Source organism: Siniperca chuatsi, linkage group LG1, assembly GCF_020085105.1.
Source record: "Siniperca chuatsi isolate FFG_IHB_CAS linkage group LG1, ASM2008510v1, whole genome shotgun sequence".
Lineage (NCBI taxonomy): Eukaryota > Metazoa > Chordata > Actinopteri > Centrarchiformes > Sinipercidae > Siniperca > Siniperca chuatsi.
This window is the reverse complement of record NC_058042.1, coordinates 18,533,935-18,559,186: the sequence shown is the minus strand read 5'-3', so window position 1 is coordinate 18,559,186 and position 25,252 is coordinate 18,533,935. Positions and strand designations below refer to the sequence as shown.

General features: G+C 40.8%; 3 protein-coding genes across 4 annotated transcripts; 2 read left to right on the top strand and 1 right to left on the bottom strand.

Moving 5' to 3' along the window:
- The first annotated feature begins 1,261 nt into the window (after positions 1-1,261).
- LOC122875632 (zinc finger BED domain-containing protein) lies at positions 1,262-5,139 on the top strand. The gene is made up of 4 exons (XM_044194989.1): positions 1,262-1,994; positions 2,875-3,270; positions 3,437-3,832; positions 4,543-5,139. Exons 1-4 carry the CDS (start codon positions 1,751-1,753, stop codon positions 4,848-4,850), a joined length of 1,344 nt encoding a protein of 447 aa, XP_044050924.1. The 5' UTR covers positions 1,262-1,750; the 3' UTR covers positions 4,851-5,139.
- A 559-nt stretch (positions 5,140-5,698) lies between these two features.
- On the top strand, positions 5,699-15,758 carry cog4 (component of oligomeric golgi complex 4). 2 transcript variants are annotated; one of them, XM_044194971.1, is made up of 19 exons: positions 5,699-6,354; positions 7,616-7,698; positions 7,800-7,914; positions 8,472-8,646; positions 8,859-9,052; positions 9,714-9,819; positions 9,924-10,081; positions 10,162-10,220; positions 10,313-10,437; positions 10,545-10,663; positions 11,880-12,046; positions 12,164-12,329; positions 12,760-12,822; positions 12,921-13,034; positions 13,453-13,545; positions 13,625-13,708; positions 13,817-13,918; positions 14,183-14,311; positions 14,922-15,758. In XM_044194971.1, exons 1-19 carry the CDS (start codon positions 6,226-6,228, stop codon positions 15,054-15,056), a joined length of 2,316 nt encoding a protein of 771 aa, XP_044050906.1. In that variant the 5' UTR covers positions 5,699-6,225; the 3' UTR covers positions 15,057-15,758. The 2 variants fall into 2 exon arrangements, with proteins under 2 accessions (XP_044050906.1, XP_044050916.1); XM_044194981.1 differs by lacking the exon at positions 5,699-6,354 and adding an exon at positions 6,450-6,594.
- Positions 15,759-15,944: 186 nt separating this feature from the next.
- On the bottom strand, positions 15,945-23,120 carry gnao1b (guanine nucleotide binding protein (G protein), alpha activating activity polypeptide O, b). The gene is made up of 8 exons (XM_044195021.1): positions 22,681-23,120; positions 22,490-22,532; positions 19,836-19,977; positions 19,382-19,542; positions 18,926-19,054; positions 18,665-18,794; positions 17,748-17,901; positions 15,945-17,645 (listed from the first exon to the last, which is right to left on the bottom strand). The coding sequence occupies exons 1-8, from the start codon at positions 22,796-22,798 to the stop codon at positions 17,458-17,460; spliced, it is 1,065 nt and encodes a 354-aa protein (XP_044050956.1). The 5' UTR covers positions 22,799-23,120; the 3' UTR covers positions 15,945-17,457.
- Between the last annotated feature and the right edge of the window lie 2,132 nt (positions 23,121-25,252).

Sequence of the window (25,252 nt, the reverse complement as noted above, 5' to 3'; positions counted from 1 at the left end):
CTCCCTCATCTCCATAGAGTCATCATTTCTCCATGGAAGCATTATGCTGCATTCATGTGGGAATTACAGAATCTGTTTGCTGGAAACAACTGTTTGTGTGTTGAACTTACCTGTGCCTGTTCTCAGAGTGCAACTTTGCTGGAAACTATTGTTCTGTTATTAACCAACATTAGCTTTATGTGAGAACTTACACACACCACTAGCTAAACCTAGCTAGGTGGCTGAATTAATTGCAGGACTGTTGTATTAGACTACATCTGTTTTAGCTATTATTATTAAGCTCTAAATTCATTCATTCATTCATTCATTCAGCTCTAAATAAACTTTGAACAATGGTCCAATACTAGTAATATGTCATCTTGATTTATAGCATAGCTACATCAGATTACACAACTCTTAAAATTTAAAGGATTAGTATGATGCCTGATATATTTAAAGATTAGAGATATATTGTTTTTCAAGCACAACCATAAATACAGACCACAAAAACTGCAGAAAATCATTCAAAAATAAACTTCGGTGACAGAATTATTTGGATATATTTTGTTTGTTTTATAATGCACTTCTTTTGCTTTTGGGGCAGGATGAAATATTAAATATTTTGTAATAACTTTATTAATATCAGTTTTACATACATTGTTATTCTAATGGGACAAGGGAAAGATTCCATAGTGAGAGCAGCTTTAATCAACTTGTTATTGCACTGTCTGTCACTAAGGTTATAATTACAGATGTACTTGTTATGATACAGGAACCAGAGAACAAAAGGACAGTGACCCTTTGATCAAATAAAGCAACGGTGATGGAATTGCCTGAATTGCACCACCATATTCCTTTGTGGTCATCAAACTTTAAATATCCCCTTGTCCATTTACCAAATGTGCAACAGACGAAGTGCACTTCAACACTCAAATTCAGAAAAGGACAGATTTTCATTACAAAGCATCTATTATTTCAAATGGGAGTATATTATGACCACTAAAGCGTTTGTAAATGAGTTTCTTTAGTTGGCAAGCTCTGCTAATGAAATGACAGTTTAATATGTACTTTACATGGATCTTATTATATTTGGTCATTTACATGAGTGTATAAAGAGAAAGAGGTAATTTAGAGGTAAACAGAGTAGATGTGTTAAGAAGTAGGGGAACAAAACGGAAAGAGCAAGTAATAAGTGAGAACTGGGGCCAGCACCCTTAACAGTACACTTTCCATCACAGGAAGACATCTAACAGGTCTGTGGCTCCATGCCATGAGGCTGAGACAGTTGAGCATGTCCTCATATCATGCAGGAAATTTACACAAGACAGACAAGAAATGATGACACAGTTACGAAAAATAGAGCGGTTAGAGGACGATAGAGTCTGTTGCGGAGACTGTGGTCCAGGGAGGAAACGGTTATTTAATTTGTCAAGGAAAGACGGCTGTAAATGGACAGTAAAGGAGAACAAAACCTGAAGGTGGCAGTAATGCAACATCGTGGATGCCAACTGCCGTGAAACCTCGAAGAAGAAGAAGAAGAAGAAGAAGAAGAAGGAGAAAGCTAACAAAACATCCATGCTAACAACAGCTAAAGCTACTGATACTAATTGTTACGGGTTAAGTAAAAAGTCGATACTTGTTTGTTTTTTTTTAAATACCGAGAAGTGTAAATTACATAGTCTCCTTATGTCACTCTTAGCTACGGCTGCAACGCTGAGTATGAGCAGCGCGTGATGTGCACCACAGTGGCTGCTAATGTGTGTTGACAGACATGGTCCGTAAGAGAAGCGTAGTTTGGGTCTTTTTTAAAACCGTCGACTCAGAGTCGGTCCAGTGTCTGCTCTGCAGGGATTATCTGGTCAAACATGGTCAGGGCACCACCACGGCCATGCTGAGACATCTGCGTGTCAAACATCCCACCGAGGTCGTGAAGATAAGTAAGAGGCGTGTAGCTGAAACGACCTCCATCAACGGCCATCACGACATGGAGCCGGACAGCGAACAGTTCTGCTCCGGTATGGTCACTTATGAATCACGCCTGCACCTACCTTAAATGTTTTTACAAGCTTCTGGGAGTACACAGCAGACATCTGACTTGTCATAGTAATGAAAAACACAGCAATTAAACAAGCCAGTCATAATTAATGTCGTTATTATATAAAGGCTTTTTGACTTCAACTTTTAAACCCACTTCTCTGTACACTCAATTGTCTCCCGCGGCATCAAGAACAGATTAAAATGTGAATGAAAATGTGCCTCAGTTGTTTTTTTCCTACAGTCTTGTCTGAGAGTCTCCTTTCGCTATGATCAACATTTGGCAGTGTAGTCTATTAAAGTATATGACATTACTCGCATTATTGTTGCTCTACAATGGAATTTACGTTAATGATTAAATTAAACTAATCAATTAAAAGGTGTTATGTCCGTCTGTAGCTGACGGTAGTCAAAATGCTTTTGGTTACACTCAGCTTTTTAGCCTTTTTAGTGTCAGATTTTTCTGTCACATCTGAAATAAGAATCCAGTAAAACAGCAGGTTATCATAATAGTGCTGCAATTATTTGTTGTTACGTCAAGTAATTGATCAGGACTAAATTAATCACCAACAATTTCGATTATAGAGTAATTGTTCAAGTCATTTACCAAACAAAAATGATAAGTATTTGCTTCTCAAATGTGAGGCATTGCTGCTTTTCTCTGTTTTTACATCATTATAAATTGGGTTTTGGACTGTTGGTCAGACAAAACAAGCTACCGAAGGTGTCACTCTGGGCTCTGGAACTTGTGATGGGTATTTTTATAAAATTTTCTGACATTTTATACTCAATCTATTTTTATTTTATTTATTTTTTTTATCATTTCAGCCCTAATTCTAACTTTGTTTTCACCTTATTTAGTGGAAGTGGCACTGGAGGACGGGGACTCTGACACCCTTATTACAGGGAATGAAGCTGAGATTAATTCTGCTATTACTGGCATCCTGGAAGCTGCAGGTCCAGCAGAACAAATAACACATGAAGAGGCGAGTGACGACTGCCCTGTGAGACGTAGACGAAATAAACGGAGCTTGATTTGGAGACACTATGAGCACTTGGACAGTTTGGCTGCTGCTCGTTGCCGTATTTGCATGAAGAAGTTACAGTGCTTTGAAGGTGGCAGCACCAGCAACCTGCATCGGCACATGTCAAAGAGACACCCGGAGGTGTTTTCTCAGCTAGTGGCCGACGGGCAGAACCCGCCACCGTCCCACGCATCACAGGGCTCAGATGCTAATGGTGACACATCAACACCAGGTAATGTTTTACAGCTCACTGCTGTTTGTGTATGTAATGAATTCTGACATTTTCAAAGACGTCTTGCTGAATAAGTGAAATATATAAACACATCATATCAACATTTTAATCAATAATGAATCGTTAGTTGCAGCCCTAATTCTAACTTTGTTTTCACCTTATTTAGTGGAAGTGGCACTGGAGGACGGGGACTCTGACACCCTTATTACAGGGAATGAAGCTGAGATTAATTCTGCTATTACTGGCATCCTGGAAGCTGCAGGTCCAGCAGAACAAATAACACACGAAGAGGCGAGTGATGACCGCCCTGTGAGACGCAGGCGGAGTAAGCAGAGCTTGATTTGGAGACACTATGAGCGCTTGGACAGTTTGGCTGCTGCTCGTTGCCGCATTTGCATGAAGAAGTTACAGTGCTTTCAAAGCGGCAGCACCAGCAACCTGCATCGGCACATGTCAAAGAGACACCCGGAGGTGTTTTCTCAGCTACTGGCCGACGGGCAGAACCCGCCACCGTGCCACGCATCACAGGGCTCAGATGCTAATGGTGACACATCAACACCAGGTAATGTTTTACAGCTCACTGCTGTTTGTGTATAAACTTTTTTTTTTTTCATTTAACAGAAGAAGACAAATGTTGAATGTTTTCTAAACACAAACCTAAATAAAATACAATCTAAAATACAGGAGGGAAAATCAGATTTTGATTTAAATCAATCAAAGGAACCAGAGAACTTAATTTAAATCTGATCAAAGAATAAGTACATAAGAATATGAATTTGACCAGTGACAGTTTTCAATACTCTGCTGTGGACACATTTCGGTTGGTACCAAAAAGTATTGAGGTTAGATACCCAGCACTGGTTTTATCAAATTAACATTTTGTTTGAAATATCAGCCAGGTTGGCATCATCATGGCTAGAGTTTCAACATGGTGGAATAAGGTTATATATTTTCCCTGTAAATTTCTTTATAATCCAATTGGAAAAGAAGTAAATATGAAGGTAAAACATTGTCCGGTTCGAACATTGTTTAAGTACTTATGTGCTCAACCACTAGTAGTTGTGTTGTCATGAGGATTCTCTCAGTAATTTTAAGAAAGCAATGTGGTATCTCAGCAACCAGCATCACCTAATGTACGTTGGTTGAGTGGATGAATCTACTATTTGAAGTAAATTAATATCAAGTTTCAAAAAATAGACATTTTGTAGTTCTACTGTATCCAAGATTGTAATGAGACTAAACGTGTGGCCATCTCTTCCTCTCTTCTTACAGGTGTGCTGAAAGTTTCCGGAGAGTCTCAAGGAGAGAAACGTGTGTTTAGGAGAGAGCGGGAGCTGATAGAAGCTCTGAGGAGAGCGCAGAGGGAGGAGGCTCGGGCTCTGGAGCATCAGAGGGAGCTGCTTGAGAAGCTGCGTGCAGCGAATGACAGGGAGGCAGCTGCAGAGAGGGAGCAAATTGAGTCATTGAGAAAAGCACAGCTGGAGGAAGCCAAAGATTTGAGTAGACAGAAAGAAGAGCTGAAGAAGGAAAAGGCAGAGCTACAGAAGAAATGGGAAAAGCTTCAGCAGGAAAAAGACTAACTTCTCTTGTTTTCCAGAAGGCAGCAAACCTCCTGATTCTGTTACAACAGGGCTGTCATGTTGCTCTCATCACTGATTACAGGTTTTCTATAAATGCTTTGGGACTAATTAAATACATGATGTAAAATCAAGCTAGTTGCACAAATTTTCATCATAAGTTTTACTTATCATTCAAATGTGTCATTTGGCAATCAAACTGGAATGCTGCCAGTAGAAACTGATAAACTTCAGAGGCTAGCATATAGTTACATTTTAGATGTGTGAAAATAAAAATAATATTTTACTCTGGTTACTGTGAGGGCTTGAAATGATCAGCCAAACTAATTTGCAACTTAATTCATGTTTTTTCTTTGTTTTGTTTTTTTCTACCACAATACATCATGTTGTCACTAACAATTGGTGTGATCCTGTTATGAAACTTAATTGACCTTTTGAAGTCCATTGAGTCTCTAGTAGCTGGTAGGATGATACGTACCTGTATGCTGAATTAGGCTCAGTTGGCCTTGTTGTTCTTTAAAGTCCAAATGAAATGCCATTTTGAGAGCATCATATTTTCATTATTTGACCTTTTTGTTGAAACAGGATGAAAGACAATGTTGGGAGGGGTCATTTAAAAGTGTAAACCAAGATTTAGAGAGGCAGTTTTAATTTAGGTAATAACTAGTTTTTTATACTCCCACTGGAGTATTAGGTGTTCATCTATTCTACAGAAGCACTGTAGGTAATGACATTAAAATTTTGATGTGCAAAATAATATTTTGAAGAAAATGAGATTTCCGCACACTCTTCTTTATTAAATCATCACTAATGTTTCAGTCTTTCAGGACCCATTATAAACGGAAATGATAAGGACCTAAAATCAAGTTTGAATACCTTCGTTATTTCAGTTTATATGATTCTTGCATAGTGCATATTCCTACATTATATTATGAACTGCCAGCAAACCGGAGTTAGGGTACTATTTTAGCACAAGATCACTGGTTTTTGCAAATTGGGTTAATTAACACAATAAACTCATTTCCATGTAGTGCTTATAAATGGCTTCCGTTGCCATCCTAGGATTAAATCCCTGCACATACAACGCATGCGTAATAAATTCAGGTTTTATTACCCAGGAGATGACTTCTCAGGTAGTGCTGGTGTTCCGTTCCGCCACAGCAAGCCCACCACCAACGCATAATAATGTGTGGGTTTATGTTACAGATAGTTACGGTCATGCTTTGGGTTACGTTTACCCAATTTTAAGACGAGGAGACAGCGTGTCTTCTCTGTAGACTACCTTATCCTGCGAAGAGGCGCTGCCTGACAGGCTAAACCCAGGGAACACTATGCTCGATGACGTGGACTCCTGAGTCCTGCGTGTGTGTGGCGGAAGATGGCTGACAGCGGACCCGTCGCATCGAAAAGATGCGAAAAGATGTCCTCTGTGAGTATGGAGACCATCTCAGCCCTGACGGAGCTGGAGGACCTGGAGAGAGTTTACCAGCAGCTCTGCGTGGAGGAGGTCCGTACAACCGACCGTTAACGGCAGTTTGTTTGACGTGTACACACTGTCGTCATCGACGTAAACTTCCGGGACGTCGCTGGCTCAAAAAACTACTGAGGGAAAGAGCTAAATTATGGCTAAATTGACAAAAAACAGTTAAGCTAATGGTTTATCCTTACAGGTTAGGCCAGAGCTACTGTTTACTATTTTCTAGACGAGGCGGAAGACGAGTAACTGTGTAGCAGCCGAGTTGCAAGGGTACAAAACACTTCACACCTTTAACACCTGTCTAAATACCACGACATGTTGAATTTTGGCCACAGAATTGGTCCTGGTTGTCGGGATTTTGATTCTACAAAGTTTACCATACATTTGTGACAGCTGGTTGGTAGTTAATGTCTCACCACCAACTGAATCTGACTGAGATCTGTTCCCATCATTGTAAGACCATCCTGAAGATATACTGTATACCCTGCTGCCACCAAGGATGTATGTCAGTCATGTTAAGATAAAAATTCAGTTTTTATAATTAAATGTTGTGCCGCTTTTATTGAGGATGACAAAACAAACACCCCACTCCGACCTAGAAATGTTATCTGCACTGACTGATATGACTGCACCCACTCTACAGCCCAGCACAGATCGTTACAACCTCTTTTTCAGCTTTAGTTCATCAATTATGAATATCTGTTTTTTTGAAACTTTTAAAAGATAGGACTTACTGATTGGCATGTATATCTGAGGAGATCACCATCAAATGAAGAAATGTGACAGTGGCTTCAAAGAAAATGAGAATTCATGGGCCATTTGTGCAAAGTAAATTCTAATGGCGTGTCCATGTGATGGGTTTTTATTTTTATCCATGCTTTGTGTCATTAAGAACAATGACCAAAGTAAGGAATGAATTATTGTTCAGAAATCCTCAAAAGTTTACTAGATAGAGCAAATAACGTATGAACTAAGGCTCCAAAAGCCAGAATTTACAAAGATGTGGAGTCATAATGGCTACAGGTTATTCATCTCTTCGCTCTCTTAAACTTAAACTATATTTTCTAATATTTGACACTTCTCCCCTCTATTTATCACACATCTACATGCATAGATAATTATTAAATGTATTTGATTTCTTTGAATTATTTATGTATGTTTTGATAGAAGTTATGAAGGCAGTGGGACACTGGATATACAGTATGTGTGTATTGTGTATAAGATGCTGAAATCAAAATAAAATGAATATTCTTGTTGCTCATTACATGTTCTGTTTTCTCCTGTAATACAGAAAGAAGTGGAAGCTGAGCTGGACAGGCTGGTGGGGCAGGAGGGGACCATTCACACAAAGATGCTGGCACTGCAGAGGATGGGGTACAGTTTATAAAGATTAGTGTAGTTCCAAAAGTTTCATCATTTATTTGAGCTCCAACCACCACAGTCTTTGTTCTTTAAACCATCTGTCTGCTCTATAGGCCCAAATTACAGTTGATCGGAGGAGACGCCAGTCAGCTGTCGGGCATGATCACATTTACCTGTAGCCTGGCTGAAAACGTCAGCAGCAAAGTCAGACAGCTAGACCTGGGAAAGGTAAATACACCAACTTATTACATCTATCATAGATACAGCATTTATTCTGTACTTTCAGGGATGTAATGTGGTCAAACCTCATTAACTTTTTTCATTCATAGGAGAGAGTTTACTTTTTCAGGGTTCACATAATTGTTGGTTACATGCATGTTGACACAAACACACCTCTGTCATTTTCAACTGCTACTGACAGTGTGTGAGAGGTTTTGATTCAACTTGTTTATAGATTGTATTTATTACAGGAATGTTGTACTGGATCACATACACTGATCTCTTCAGAATCAGGTTTATTGCCAAGTGGGTTTTCACATACAAGGAATTTAACAGTAAAAATAAACATAGCAAGAGAAAAGAAAAAGAAACATGTACTGTAAGTCAAGAATCTTAAATATAAAATAGAAATTTACAATAAAAAATATGTGAAATATATCTGTTTTAAAATGAAAAAAGCTGTACAGTGTTTAAAACGAAGAGGATGGAGTGTTCAGATATTCACAGTATAGAGAATATAGAGACTATGACGCTTATCTCACTTATATCTTATTTTATTTTTGTAGACACGGCTGTATAACGTCATCCAGCGTGCTGACGATATCCTCGATCTGAAGTTCTGCACAGACGGTGTGCAGACGGCTCTACGTAACGAAGATTATGAACAGGCTGCTGCCCACATCCATCGATACCTCTCTCTGGACCAGTCAGTTATTGAGCTGAGCAGGCAGGGAGAAGAAAGTACGAGGCCTCTAGTTCTCTGTCATAGTGCATCGCTCAGCATGCAGTCTTACACTGCAGAGAAGAAGTACTGTAATCTTATTAGATATTTTGTGGTTTTGCACTGTAGTTTTCTCTCTGCACTGTAAGTAGCAATATAATCAGCTGCAAAATAGATACAATATATGTGTAGGCTTTCACTATAACACTTCCAATGCATCATGTCTGCACAGGCAGTGCTGTGGATGCCAGTCTGATAATGCTGCAGGAGGCAGAGCAGAAACTGAAGGTCATCGTCGCTGAGAAGCTGGATGAAGCTGTAGCAGCAGTCGACCTCGCGCAAGTGGAAAGGTTTTTCAAGATCTTCCCTCTGTTGGGCCTCCACCAGCAGGGCCTCGCCCGCTTTGGCCAGTATCTCTGCAGTCAGGTCTGTTGTGTTTTTGGTCCTGTGTGTGCTTTTTGTATAAATTAACTTTTGGTGGAAAGATAGGCCATGGACCAATGAACAGTTGGTACACTTATGGTGCAGATCCAGGGATTTATTTTTTTTTTTTTAGAAAAGGATTTCTTTATGTTGTTCTACGTTGTTACATTTTTATTATTTTCTTTGCTGCACTTGATTAAAATCATTTTGGCACATATATTCCTTAGAAGTCTATCACAATGTGTATTGTGATGAAGATCAGATGGAGTTTCTTGATCCAGATGCAGCTTTAAAAACAGTTTCTATTGAAATATCAGAGAATTATGCAGCCTTGGGTGAGACACTTCCTATTAGTTACTCTGGTAAAACATTTGCACTCCTTATTGTTTGTTGCTTGTAAATTCTATGAAACTAATAACTTCCTAAAACTGATGTTGCACTCATTGTATTTGGTATAAGAGTGTCAGCTAAATGCATAAACTAGCAAAATGTTCCCACTCTGTAAGTCCATGTGGATAACGGCTGTCTCCTGAAACAAAAAGAGAAGGCACCGTGAGTTAATCTGATGTTATTGGTTGATCATATGAGATCAGGAATATAGATCTCATAAGCCGTCTTTGTATTTTGGTCAGAAATAGTGATAGATATGTTATGTCTCACACAGCTTGCCTCCAAAGCTGAGGAGAACCTGCTCTTGGCTACAGGAGGAGACCTGGGCGAGAAGAGAGCACCGCTGGTGTTTGCAGACACTCTGACGCTGCTGCTGGAAGGTGAGAAAGCAGGCCTGATACTCTGCGTGTGTTTGTGTGTCTGTGTGCAGTTTCCTTTGTTTGCTCGGAGTGGACTCCACTAATGTGTTGGTGCGTGTTTACAGGTATTGCTCGTGTTGTTGAGACTCATCAACCTATAGTAGAGACGTATTACGGTCCAGGCCATCTGTACACACTCATCACTCACCTGCAGCAGGAATGTGACCGACAGGCCCAGAAAATAGTCGACAAGTTCATCCAGCAGAGAGGATACCACAACAAGGTGTGCACCTGAACTGCATGACCTGTTGTTGTTTTGTTTTTTTTACTGCATACATACATGAACTTGTATCCCTCCTGTAGTTTCAGATTGTCCAGAGCAGCATGATGAAGAGCGTGCCAGGGGAGAGGATCGAGCCCAAGTATTTGTGTTTGTCTCAGCAACATCCTGCTCTCCTCTCTGTGTTTGTGTCTCTATGCTGGTTTTGTTTATACCTCTGTCTTCCATGAACAGGGAGCTGGACCCTGTACTGACAGAAGTAACCCTGATGAACGCAAGGGCGGAGCTCTACCTGCGCTTTTTACGTCGTCGCATGCTGGCCGACTTTGAAGTTGGGGATGCTCAGAGCGTCACACAGGGTAGTTTTAAAGTAACATGTGGTGATGCATACACAGATGCCCTTTTGAGATGTGGAGCTAAAAATCTATCTGTCCATCTAAAATATTAATGAGGTTTTTTTTAACAGAGCATCAGCAGAATGTGGAGACGCTACTGAAACACTGCTTGCTGAGCAGGACGATGCAGGAGCTGATTGGCTACTACATTCCAATGGAAGAGTACTACATGAGAGAGTCTGTCAACAAGGTAAATTACTCAGTTTTTATAGTACAATATTAAAAGTTGGGTAAAGCCTTTTGTGGCACAAGAGGGAGCTGTGCGAAGTGTGATAAATTGTCTCAAGTGACGTAACTTGAGTCAGCGTCGGTTGGGGCTGAAAACTTAGAAAATGAAAGAAATCTGGGGGTGTGGAGTTAGAAAGAAGTGAGCTTATCAGATCTCTGTAGACGGCTCCTTATTTCTGCTTGAGGCTAGCCGCTCGAGGCAATGTTAGCCGTTACTAGCATAACATACCCGAATCTCTGACCAAACTGTCAGCAGTTAAGAGTTGCATTGTGGGTGATGCAGGAGCCATATTTTGACAAGGAAGAAGAATGCGTGGAATAAAAAAGACGACATCTCTGGTTCTGCTGCATCGATTCTGGTGGGGTTTTTAAACTGTCTATCATGAGTGTGTCAATGTAATAAGAGCGCAATGCAAAATTGGTGGAGTACTCTTTTAACTATCTTTTCCAGAGCTTTCAACCTCATTTCACAATCTTCATCAGTGAATGGAGTTTGCTCAGTTGTCATGGATATTGTTCATTTGTCATCACGTGACCTAAGTATGAATCTTTGGTCATGTAATAACAGTGAGATACGACTGAAAGGTCCAGAAAAAGCAAGTCAGTGGACGTTGAGTGAAGCTTATTTTGGCAAACTACTCTACGCACCAGGAGAGACTCCGTGGTGTCTGAGTCTGTCACGCAACAATTATTGGTTATTTGATCGTAAATGTATTATTCACATTCAGCTGTGGCAACAAGAATGTGATCTATGTTACATACTTTAATGTGTGCAGACTTGACCTATTACATGCAAGGCTTTATGCAGAAAAATGTACACACCCTACATGCAGTACAGAATGACTTCATTATAGCAATTGTTCCTCAGGACGGCCACAGTGTCCATCCATCGTTAATGGTCCGTGCCTCTATAAAGAGACTAGGCTTCTTGGAGTATTTATTAAGTACTTAATATTTCATTGCAGCATTGAAGTGTTTAGAAAAAGACACATGCTGTGATGTTTTAGAGGCTTAATGCAAATAAATAGTTCTATGAAATAAGTTTACGTGTTTTCCAAGAAGATATAAGATGAAATAACCATGTGGAAAATAACACTGCATTTCCCACATTAGATGTAAAATTTACTCATCAGAACATTCAGTTAAATTAGTTAAATAAACTGAATTGTCCTCCTCAGGCTGTTAGTATGGATACATATGAAAAGGGTCAGCTGACCTCCAGCATGGTGGACGACTGTTTCTACATTGTGAAGAAGTGCATCAGTAGAGCTTTATCCAGCTCCAGCACCGACTGCCTCTGTGCCATGATCAACCACGCTAACTCTGTGCTGGAGTCAGACTTCAGGTGCTCACTCTTCCACTTTCCACTTGACATATTCACTATTTTTTTATTATTTTTTTTTTACACTTCTTCACGTCTCATGCATGAATGTGGCCCTTCCTGCCTCTCTTCACTTGTCAGGGAGGTGTTGTATAATAAGTTGCGGCAGGGCTTCCCGGCTACGACGCTTCAGGACATCCAGCGTGGCGTCAGCAGTGCGGTCAGTCTGATGCAGAGCAGCTTACAGCAGGGCAAGTTCAACACACTGGGCATCGAGAGCGCTGAACACGCCAAGGCTGCATTTCTGGTAACAGACAAACACACACACACACATCCCCTCCGCGTTCTCAGGCAGTAACTTAGAAATTGTTGGCTAGACTATGACAAAGGCTTTTTTTTTTTTTTCAAACGAGCAGCCGTAATTTAAGTGAGTGAATCGAATGCATGAATAACCTCTAATTTAAGTGAGGTAAATAGTGCTTTAATTTTTAAAATAGCTCTTAGCCGAAGGAAGCACTACTTCAAAAACCTTTTAACTCATTTGTCAAAAGGTTAATTGGAATCAAGAAACACTTAAAGGTTCATATTCCAGTTGGACCTTAGAGCTCAAAATACTCAGTCTTGTGCAGATTATATTTTCAGAGACAGAATGAAAGAACAGGACTGAATCATACTGAACTATATCGGCTGTAAGAATCCTTCATTCACACTCTTTTATTTTTTCCTTTCTATCTCAGGTGACTCTGAATAATGTTGAGGTGTGTAGTGAGAATATCACAACTTTAAAGAGGAACCTTGAGGTAAGTTGCATCTGTGCTAGCACTCGGCATCTCGTCTATTCATCTTGTCATTTATAGATTACCTCATTGCTTGGAATTGTTTTTTACCCCCCCCGCAGAATGACTGCTCCAAGTTGTTCAGTCAGGGTGCCGGCTCTGGCGAACAAGCCAAGATTGAAAGCTGTTTGTCCGACCTCGTCAACACGTCCACCAAGTTCAAGGATCTCTTACAGGTTGGAGACACACACATACATTGATCAATGCGTGTCAGAGAGTTGTGTAATGACTTATTAACAGTAGGTACAGCAGAGGGAAACAGTGTTTAATTTATTTATTTAAGAATGAAGTTACTGGCGAAAAAGAAGTACATTCCAACTTTTTTGAGGTTTGGTAATGTTTTACTTAAATAATCTCAAATTTTAAGGAGATAGTTTCTCAAATCACTTGTGTCTAGTCATTTTAAACAGGAGGGATGAAAACCTCCTTCCACAGTTTGAATAATTTTTTATAGCAAGGATAATACAAAACATGCATCAGAGGTCTTGTAAATGTGTGTAAATTAGACCCACTCATGGTATTATAAGCCTCTTTGGGTCAGAGTATCCACTGAGTGGTAAAAGTTTCATACTCTGATGGGATTTTATTTCACAGGAGGGCCTGACTGAGTTAAACACAACAGCCATAAAGCCACAGGTCAAACCCTGGATCAGCAGCTTCCTGTCCATCTCACACAACATAGAAGAAGTAATGGCCTCAGAATAGTGAACAAAAATAAGTCAGAGGTCGTGAAACATGTCGCTGTAACTGCTGGTGTTCCTCACAGGAGGAGTTTAATGATTACGAAGCCAATGATCCCTGGGTGCAGCAGCTCATCGTTAACTTGGAGCAGCTCATGGCAGAGTTCAAGGTATCTTGTCTGAGCAACATTTCAGCTACAACTCCAATTTCAGCTACAACAAATATATGTATATATATTCTCCCTTATTATTTAAACTTCTCTCTGTCTCCTCACCAGACGGCCCTCTCCCCTGTCATCTATGACACCCTGACCAGCCTGATGACCAGCTTGATATCTATTGAAATGGAGAAGACCGTCCTCAAATGCTCGTTCAGCAGGGTGAGGAGCTGGGCTCGGCCCCAAGGTGGCGCCGAGCACCCTGTGCATCACTTCACTTCACATCACATCTGATCTGACACGTGGTGAAAAACCTCAAGCAATGATTTATTAATGAGTTCAGAAAGACCTGCAGGAAAGGGTGCTTACTCTTGGCACGATAGCGTCTTCCTATTTTGAGCAGTGCGTTCTGAGGAAACCTCTAAATAAATGCTTATACTTTGTACATATAGTCTATATTCACTGTTTCTGATCTTTTCGTTGTAGCTTGGAGGGCTGCAGTTTGATAAAGAGCTTCGGTCTCTTGTGGCGTACCTCACCACTGTGACCACCTGGACCATCAGGGACAAGTTTGCTCGTCTCACACAAATGGCCACCATCCTCAACCTGGAGCGGGTAATTTAGATAGTTTTACACACACATACACAAAATATACATCAGTATAAAAGCTAATTTTATGTGTTTTTGTCTTAACATTTGTAGCAATTTACACCAGTGGTTGAATGTAACTAAGTACAATTAATACAAATTTGAGTAATTCCATCTCATGCTACTTTATACTTTTACTCCACTACATTTACACTTATCTGGCAGCTTTAATTACTAGTTACTTTACAGATTAAGATTTTATATACAAAACAAATCATGATTTTATAAAATATGATGCATTGTTATAAAATAATGACTGACAAGATGTAAAACAGTTAATTTAGCTCCACCTCGACCAACTACAACAGTAAAACTGGGCGTCCAGGTGGCCTTGGGGTCTATAGATGCAAAACTGCCCTAAAAAAAAAATTTGACTACAGTAAAATGCTAATTACACATTAATGCATCAATAATAATCTAGTAATTATAAATTATAATAGTTTAATACTCACAGGGGCAATTTTCTGCATTATGAGTATTTTTACTTTTGATACTTTCAGTTAAAAACACTTAAGTAAAGGATCTGAATACTTCCTTCTGGTTTACACAGGCTCATGTGTACCATTTTGTACTGCAGGTAACGGAGATCTTGGATTACTGGGGCCCAAACTCGGGCCCCCTGACGTGGCGGCTGACCCCGGCGGAGGTGCGTCAGGTTCTAGCGCTGCGTATTGACTTCAGAAGTGAAGATATCAAGAGGCTGCGACTGTGACTCACAAACCAGTGCGCTGGTTTATCAGTGATTGCCGTGTAGTACCTACCTTGTGATGCTTTTCACTAAAGAGCTCTGCGCAATCCAGGTTTAATCCATGTTTCTGTAAATGGATGCGGGCAGGGCACGGGAAAATGGCCGGGAAACAAAAATGCTCGCTGCTCATCCTGGAGATTTCAGGCTCTGCCTTCTGTTGCACACCCGGCTGATGTCTGACATCTGTGTCAAAGTTACAGCTCATCTTTTAGCGGCATGGTTTGTGGTTACGAGATATTTGATATGAATGATCTGTAAAATGTGAGAATATTCTCTTAAATGTGTAATTAAAAAGTGTAACTGTGTCACACCGGGAGTTCCAACCTTTTAACCTGTAACTGGCTCTGAGAAACGAGGACACGCTGGGACTGAGGAGAGGAGCTCTGCGGCTGTCGGTGAAACAGAGCAGTAATGAACATCATACCCATTAAACTGACAGAAGCAGGTCAGACAGCTGATCCAGCCTAGTCATTCAATATATGAATAGCTCCTTGTCTGTGCTGATGGAACACTTTTAACCTGATAAACTGAGAGCCGCTGTGCGACGCCTCTGATCCCTGCCATCCACCACATTTCACAAAGTGCTGCCCTATTGCCATGCAAGACCTGTTCCCAATCTTTTATACGTGTTTCTGACACTAAATAAAAGCTGTGTTCACCAGGCAATGAAGCATTAAAAAGTGCTCCATTCTGACAATGTTCAGCCTAATTTTCTGGTCTAACCTTAATTCCCTGCACAGATTAAAGCAGGTCAGTGTGTATATAAACTTTTGCTGAGAGGACGGCGTGCAGTTTGTTGTCAACCCTCTTACCTTCTTCAGTGTAATCAGACTCAGACCACGAACGCATGAATAGTTAGGAAAAGTGTGGCTTTAATGTAAACACAACATTCGATTGGCTCAGCACAAACATTCCACATGAGAGCAACCAATAAACTACCAAATAGGATGGGGATGCAGCACAAAAACATTCACAGTAAAAAAAAAAAATCTGGTATAATCATAATATATATACAGTACGGTGCTTTTAAGGTGAAAATGGAGATAGGATATGGGACTGATATGTGATAGATAAGAGTATACAGAAATGGGAAGTTGAATTTCTGGGTGCACAGGTGAAAACGGAGAGCTGTACTTTTTCTCTGTGAGAAGAGAAACGTGACAGACGGGGGTCCCTGTTTACTGAGCAGGGGAGAAGAGGGTTTAAAAAAACCCACGACTCCCCAGACAGAGGCTGCCTCAAATGATATTGTTCTCCTCGTGCAGTTGTCTATTTCTACACAGATTCACATCGAAGGGTAAAGCACCACACGGAGAACAAGATGTCATTGGAGGGCTGCTTTCTACCCTCTGAACTGTAGACAGGTATCGGTGTACCCCAGTTTTTCATGTCAGGAAATAAAGATGTGGCACGGGATTTCAGGAGGTAGGAGGAGGCATGTAGGGCATGAGGCTTAAATAAATAAATCATTTGATGATAATAAAATGTTATATAGCTATGTTACTTAAATAATATTAGTTGATAGTATGAACATGAACCTTGATTTCTGATCCTAATCCAGAATGTGTCATTCTCAGATGGTTGGCACCGATATGATGGGGGTTTTTTTCTTAGATATCATTGGCTGATAGGCATTTCCCCACGCTACAGGAGGCCAATGGCAATGGGCAGCCACTCTGAACAGAAGAATCCTCTCATTATGTTTTAAAGTAAAAGAGAAAACAGAGAGTGGAAAAGATCTGCAGGCTACTCAGTCATGTGTGGGTCTGAAGGAGAGGGGAGCTTTGTCCCGTCTGAAAGCTAAAATAGCCTCCTTCCCAACCATGACCCTCAGCCACGAGTACAGCACCTCCCCAACAACATCATCATCTCCACCTTCATACACACAGCAGCTCTTCAAACGGAGCACAACAGGCTATATTCAGTACAGATATAAATGCCTCGAGACATGCACATAAAAATGTCACATAGAGATTGGGACAGTATTCCGCACTGGGGTTAAAAATGACATTGCACACGCCTCGCGTTGCATTTTCTGAGCTGAGTTTTGCAAAACAAGGCTCCAGCTGAATATACCCCTGGTGCTGCCGCTTCTGACCTTACCAGTTGTCGACATAATCATCAACAAAACATGAAACATTCAGCTTAAAAACACATTTCTAGGAGACAAAACTGGGGTTGTATATTGAAATCAAAATAAGAGGAAAGGAACAAATCATGGCAATAATCCAGTGTGGTGTCTGACGGCAGCTCTTTGGGTCCATTTGGACGTGTAGAATTACATATTTATGTGTTTAAGTATCATCAAAATTATCATTATTAACACCTCATACTCTTCATGACAACCTCTGTGCTTGGCCAGGCCTCAGTATAAGCCACACCCTCTAAGGTTGTTTGCAATAATGATGTCAGTGACGGCATCAAACACTACCTGGATGTTTCCTGTGTCTGTGGCACAGGTCAGGTGACAGTAGATCTCCTTATTGGGAGAGCGGTTCTTACTCTCAAACTGAACCTGAATATATGCAGTAGCATCGTCGTAAGTATTAGCACCTGGAGACAAAAGGAAGAAACAGAGCAGACAGCATGAGGGACCGACACTCATCACTTTGCTCGTGAAGTAGCTCTGCTCACTAATGAAAGTCAGGGACTCACCTGTGTATTCTGGAAAGCAGATCGTCAGCGGTGACTTCTTGATCTTCTCAGCAAACAGATCCTTCTTGTTGAGGAAGAGGATGATGGAGGTGTCGATGAAGAACTTGTTGTTACAGATGGAGTCAAAGAGCATGAGCGACTCATGCATGCGGTTCTGCATGAAGAATAATTATGTGGTTCGTGTTACAGTGATTGAGAGTGCCTGGAGTAGAATAACTCAGGTTACGCCAGTGTAACAATTATATATCACAACAACTTCCCACTTTACCAAAGGGATGGGAAACAATTATGATTTTATAGGTTTATCTTTCAAAGGTTTTCTATTTTATTATTTATAAAAATAATAATCAATTTAAAAATGGATTTTACTGTTTATTAGAGGTAGCAGTGGTAGTTTCACTGTCCTAAAAGAAGGATCCCTCCTCTCCTGCTCTTTGTGGGGTTTCTCCCCCTTGACATTTTCCTTTATTCAAATCAAGCGTCTAAGGATAGAGGGTGTTGTACAGATTGTGAAGCCCTCTGAGGCAAATTGGGCTATGAACTTATGCTCTAAATATGTTCGACTTTACCTGAGTGGAGAGAGAAACACTGAAATCTTGCAATTCATTGAACTATTTCTATGAAAATTGTGAAGTGAATAAAGGCAGAAAAATATATCGACCTTTAAGACGGGGGGAGGTTTTCTGGCATTTTGCCTTTAATAGATAAGTAACAGTAGAGATGCAGATGGGAATTTGAGAGGGACAAAGGTCCAAAGTGAGGATATCAATGCAACAAAGGTCCTCGTCCAGACTCGAACTGGCGATGTTGCGGTTATATTATATGTATCTTAACCACTAAGCCTCCAGGACGCCCCGATATCAGCCTTGAATTGTGCACCAGAGGGATTCAGAATGAATTAACCGAGTCACACTTACAGTTGTTTCATCTTCATGGAGCACCTGGTCGTATCCGCTCAGAGCAACGCAGAAGATAATGGCCGTCACATCTTCAAAGCAGTGGATCCACTTCTTCCTCTCTGACCTCTGACCTCCCACGTCAAACAGCCTGGGAAAAAGTGCAAGAAGTCAGTTCAGACACAGAGCTATAATCCCTGACCTAATCTTAAAACAAAACGCCATCAACAAAGGCCAAGTCGTCGTGAGCGACGATGCTGCAGCGGCTCCAATGTATCCTACCTGAAATGGAGGTTTTTGAAGGTGAAGTGGGTTTCGACAATGCCAGTGGTCTTCACTCGGGTTCTCAGGATGTCCTGCTCTGTGGGCTGGTATTCTGCTGCCCCGATCCGGTCTAGAGAGTCCAGGTAGCTGATTAATAGAGGGACAATGATCAAGAAGAATGTGGATTAGATGACCAGTGTTTTTAGGTTGTTTTTTTTTTGCAAATAGGGGTTCTTCTTTATATATATATATATATATGGATAGATAGATAGATAGATAGATAGATAGATAGATAGATAGATAGATAGATAGATAGATAGATAGATAGATAGATAGATAGATAGATAGATAGATAGATAGATAGATAGATAGATAGATAGATAGATAGATAGATAGATAGATAGATAGATAGATAGATAGATAGATAGATAGATATTAGATATTAGATTCTTATAGTCCTTTTGCTCCACTCACTATTGAGCAGAGTCGTTGAGTTGGTATTCCCGGGCACGGCTGAAGCACTCCTGAGTCCCGGCATCGGCCCATACACGCTTCATAGCAGTGAGAAGTTCTGCAGAGTACGGCTCTGTGTCCTCCATACGACTGACCACATCACAAACCAGCTTAGCATCCGCCTGGACACATTTCATAAGATCAGGGAAGGAGGAACAAAATTATATCTGTATATTTATTATTTATCACCTGTTGTAATGGTATTGTGGGTATATTATGAAACATTATACCCAATGGTTTTCTTTAAATTAACACTCTAAATCAATTACAAAGTCAAATATTTCCAAGAGTCAGTCTTAGTCTTTGTCAGTCTTTGGCACTATCACATTTCAAGGTTGTATAAATAAAATCTCTGTGTAGTTTCTGTGTAGTCTGTAGGTGAACATTTCAGCTGGAGGATAAATGTAAGACTAACTTTTCTATCCTTGTCTCCGAACTCGATGCCCAGTGAGTCCATGGCTCGGAGGATGGCTGCCAAGCTCTGGATGGTGTTGCTGTAGACCACAGGCTTATATTGCTTCACGTCATCCCCAGAAAAACCATCTTCATGGATAATCCTGCATGTGCACACAGATATTAGACACAGGCATGGACTAAACAGAAAAAGTCACACATATCCGTGTGTTCATAAACAATTGTCTTTTCACAATAAGAGCTTTTTCTTTGTGTGTGTCAGGTGATTCCTGCCGTCTTGCCATCAAACACATACATCTTTAAGTCCTCTCTCGCTTCTTCCTATCACAAGTGTGTCAGTGTATAATGGGATGGGAATTGATCGCATTCTCAGTCTGTGATCTGTAATTGGACAGTAATGTGATATTTAAGCCATTTATAATTTATGATGGGCAATGGAGTGGAATCAGTCAAGCACTTATCAATCACACTACACGGGAATCTACTGTTACCTTTAGTACGACACAGTTAAACTCCTTATAATCTGCTCATTAAACATAAAACTATCCATTACACATGCTCACATGTTTAAATTTTCCACAGCCCAAGGTGACACCTTGTTTTGTCCGACCAATGGTCCAGAACCCAAATGTATTCAATTTACGTTCATGTAAGACAAAGAAAAGTCAAATCCTCACATTTAAGAAGCAGGAACCGGCAAATGTTTGTTTTTTTGTTTGTTTTTAAAAAGACTAAAATGATTATTCGATCATCAAAATAGTTGCAGATTAATTTTCTGTCAGTCAGCTAATCGATTAACTAATTCAGGATGAATTAAATAATTTCAGCTCTAAATTAACTGAGACTATTGTTTAGGCGTGAGATGCTTCAGGATCTTTGTGGTTTACCAACTCTGCTAAACATTTTTAGGGGGATAAAAGAGGAGGCGTTTTTAGTCTGTATTTTGTGAGTTCAGTGTGTGCAAAATGCATGTAATTAGGGATGATAAGTGAACAGGCCTCACAAGCCAAAGACAGCAGTTCAAATTAATATACAGTTAAGGCTGCAACTAACACTTTTATTCATTATTGATTAATCTGCAGATTATTTTCTGGATTAATTGTCTATAAAATATTTTGAAAAGTAGTTAAAAATGCTCATCACAATTTCCCAGAGCCCAAGGTGACCAATTTGTCAATTTGTCCAACCAACAGTCCAACTCAAAGATATTCAACTTAATATCACAGAGAACGAAGAAAACCAGTAAATATTCACATTTAATAAAGTCAGAATCAGTGAATTTTTGCCACTTTTGCTTGAAAAATTACAAATAACAGTTAATAGATGATCAAAATAGATTAATGTTTAATTTAATGGACTAATCATTTAAGTTCTGTATGTGTTATTGATGAAAACTGAACTGACCAATCAGGCTTCTGAAAAGAGAAAAGTGTAAAAATAGACACCATTGACATTTCTGCAGCTGCAGCTGAGAGCATGGTTAGCATACATCATGAAGGTGCATCTTGTTTAATTCATATAATCCGTCCCTCATTGTGTACATCTTGTCAGCTATGGGTTACATTTTCTGACCATTGTAATGTTTTTAAAACGGTTCTGGTCAAAATGTCTTCAATCCTAAAACTACCACAGCCAGGCCAAACAATATAAAGAAACTCTCAACCATTATACAAACCTGCACAGCATGTGATGATGAGGAGGAGTGGACAAATCACAGCAGTGCATACTAAATTTACCCTCCAAACTTTATGACCCACAGTGTTTAGTAAAACCCACCCACCCATCTGCTGCCTGCTTAGGCTAAAACTAACCCTGAAACGTGTTTGTAAACACTCTTTGGTCCAGTGTCTTGTGTTCAGGGCAGAGCAGTGAGTTATGGAGAACCAGAGACCACAGGGAGGGTAATGAGGTGAAGGGAAGAGGAGGAAGCAGGGCATGGAGGGCAGGAGGGAGGGAGGGAGGGAGGGTGCAGTCAGTGCACTGCAGGCCGGGATGCGCTGAGCAGGACGGAGGCAGAGAGACACACAATGCTACCCACAAAAACTGGGAGAGATGTTTCACAAGACAAAATATGCAATGGACCGAAGCCTTTTCCGGACTGAAACATCTAGAAACTTAACTAAGAGGTTTAGAGAAAACAACAACAGTGATTTAAAACATCAAAGAGTGATTTAGCTTAGACAGGGGAAGGTTTAGATGCGTTTTTAGAAGCCATATTTCTGCGTAAATCCGCTTTATAGCCAAAGTACTCCCGGCGATATCGGGCACTTAAAGCCATTAAGATTAAAAGCAGAGGTATTCACTAATGGAGCTGTAGTGACCTCAATGTAATTCACACACACACACGCACAGAGTAACAACACCCACATAACCCCCAGTCGCACACTCCCTGTAGTCAAACCCTCGTTAACTACATTTCAGCACCCAGGCAGTGAACAGCGCCCTGGGACGCACCGGTGCGGCCTCCGCAGCCTCACTGTCGGTCTGCAGGAGGTGCTCGAGTCACCGGCACTCCTCCGGGGCTACGGCCTCTCGAAACATGGCGGCTCAACCTGCCTTAGCACAGATAGGGGAGGCGCAATCTCGGGCCTTTCACTCTGGCTGTGCCGACGAGGGTTATAAATAAGCAACAACAACAAAAAAAAAGACACTTACTTCATCTGTTTGACGATGGTGCTCTTGCCGGACTCGCCGCCGCCTGTAAAGAACGGAAGGCAGAGTGAGAGCCGGCAGTGAAATCAGTACCACGGAGAGCACCTCCGCCCCATGCAGCCCCACCACAAGCAAACCGAGCCGTGCCGCGCCGAGGCGCAGCAGCCCCGCGGCCGGAGAGGCTCTTCTCTTACCGAGCAGAAGCAGTTTGACATCCTTGGCGGCGACCATCCCGTCCTCTTTCAGGTTTTTCTCGATGGCCTTGCTCCGGTCCAGAGCTGCGCGCTCCTCGGCGCTCAGTGTACATCCCATGTTTCCAGGCGAATGAGCAATCCCGTCTTCTCTCCGGTCCGCCCTGTCCCTCGCCGACTCTCAATCAGTGCGTTGTCTCTCGCTCGAGCTCTCCTCCTGCGCTGTCTGCTACAGCATTAGGCCCGGATTGAGGGCAAAACAGAGCCGCGATCCCGAAACGGTGTTTTCTCCGTGCCTTTCTCGATCCGTCTCCTTACTCAGAGGGGACTGGGGGGTGGGGTCGTTGTGCTCGAGCCTGCGGGGTTGGGGTTGTTGTTAGGTGGAGAGGGGGGGCCTCTCTCTCTCTCTCTCTCTCTACAGGGCGGCGCTGGTGATGATGATGACAGCGAGCGCGAGCGATTTCATCGGTGTCTTTTCACGAAGGCAGGCAGGAGGTGCGCGAGAGGAAGAGGAGGGAAGTAAGGCTGGCTGCGCGAGACTCACCTAACGCGGACAATCTCGCTTACGTCAGAGCAGCCGAGCTTTAATCACGTCCTATGAAAGATTATTCAAATGAAAGAGGCGTTTAAACGGCAAATGTTGTCCTCTCGTCTCTCGGTATTAGTGGAAATTGTGCTGTTATCGACAAATTAAAACGCCACGACACCGATATTCTTCTATTCTACAAGGATTGCACTGACGTTCAACAACATAAATAAGTCTGAAACACACAGGCATGGTGGTGGACGAGGAGCACAAGAGAAACTGTGTTTTAAATTAGCCCATAAAATATAGTCTGATAATCAGTTGTGGAAGAGTAAATAACAGTGGAAGAGGTATTCAGATCCCTTACTGGCAATGCCACGGTGTTAAAATGCACAATTACAAGTAAAGGTCCTGCATCCAAAATGTTAAGTAGGCTAAATAAAACTACATAAGTATTAGCAGTAAAATGTAGGCTACTTAAAGTAGGCCTATCAAAAGTAAAAGTAGCATACTTATAGGCTATATCATTGGGTAAATTAACCTAGCAATGCTGTGTATTTTATAAGCTCATAGGTTGTGTATATTATAACTTGGTCTGCAAAGTAACAAGTAACTACAGTTGTTAAATGAATGTAGTGGAGTAGAAGGACAAAGTAGAATAAAATGGAAATAATCAAGTAAACTGCCTCAAGATTGTACTTAAATACAGCAGATGAGTACTATATGTACTCAGTTACCTTCCACCATTGATACAAACATCCCATTACAAATAAAAGTCCTGCATTCAAAATCTTAAATAAAAGTACAATTATTACAAAGTATTACCAGCTAAATGTGCACACAATGCAGCAGAAGGGTCCCAGTCAGAGTAATTATATTGCATATGAAATGATTAGGTTATTATTACTAGCACATTACATAAACTGTAAGAAGCATTGTAATGTTTCAGCTGGTCTAGGTGGAGCTGAGTTTACCTACTTTATATACTGCTAGGCAGTTTAATCCGTACAAGTGCATCATATTCTATAAAATGACCACGTTTTGTCTTAAAAAAATCTTATTATCTGCAAAGTAACTAGTAACGAGCTGTCAAATAAATGTAAACGAGTAAAAAGTGCAATTTTTACCTTTGGAATACAAAGTATAAAGTAGCTGAAAAATAGTACCTCGAAATGGTGTTTAAGTACAGTACTTAAATGTACTTAATCACTCTCCACTAATCAAAGACAGTTTATCTGGTGTGTGTGTGTGTGTGTGTTAGCATCTTCTTCAGTTACAGCCAGGGACATATGCCACATTTATTATTCATTATGGTCTAAATGTCTTTTCAAATCCGCCTTTTACACTGCCACGTATGACTTAAATGTCATTGTTAATAGGCAAAATAAAATATTTAGCCTTTAATAATGTCAGAATCAGCTTTAAATAACCCAGAATGTGCAATATTTGTGTAAGTGTAGAATATAAACTCCTCTTTATGTCAGAAACCCCCAAGATTCTCAGATATTCTCAGAAATATTACTGAGGACATATATTTTTCAATGGTTGATGCGGCCCTGATTACAGGCGATGTAAAGAGAGATGTGTGTGTGTATTTATCTTAACTTGTAAAACTGTGTATGTCTATGTTGGGGGTTGTGTCCATACCATATAGCAGTAATAAGGGTTTGTGTGTGTGATAAAAGCTTCTAATCCACACATCACATCTGGATGGATGGTCAAGTGGAGTAAAAAGGGGGGTTGGGCTTTTACAGTGGACCCTGAATAAAAACCAGCAGAGGAGCTCAACCTGAAGAGACTTCATCCATCAATGAATTTCCTCTTTGACAGCCATCTCCACCCTCTCTGCCCTGAAACTCCCACAACGTGACACATGCAGGCACATACACACATTCAGCAACAACGGTGATCAGCACAGTTTAATCATATGAGCATGTGCACGTGTGTGTGTGCGCGCGTGCGTGCGTGTGTGAGATAGGGAGTGATGGGAGGGAGGATTAACACTAAATTATACCTGAGGGAATTGTGGCAAAATTATGTTTTCAGTTT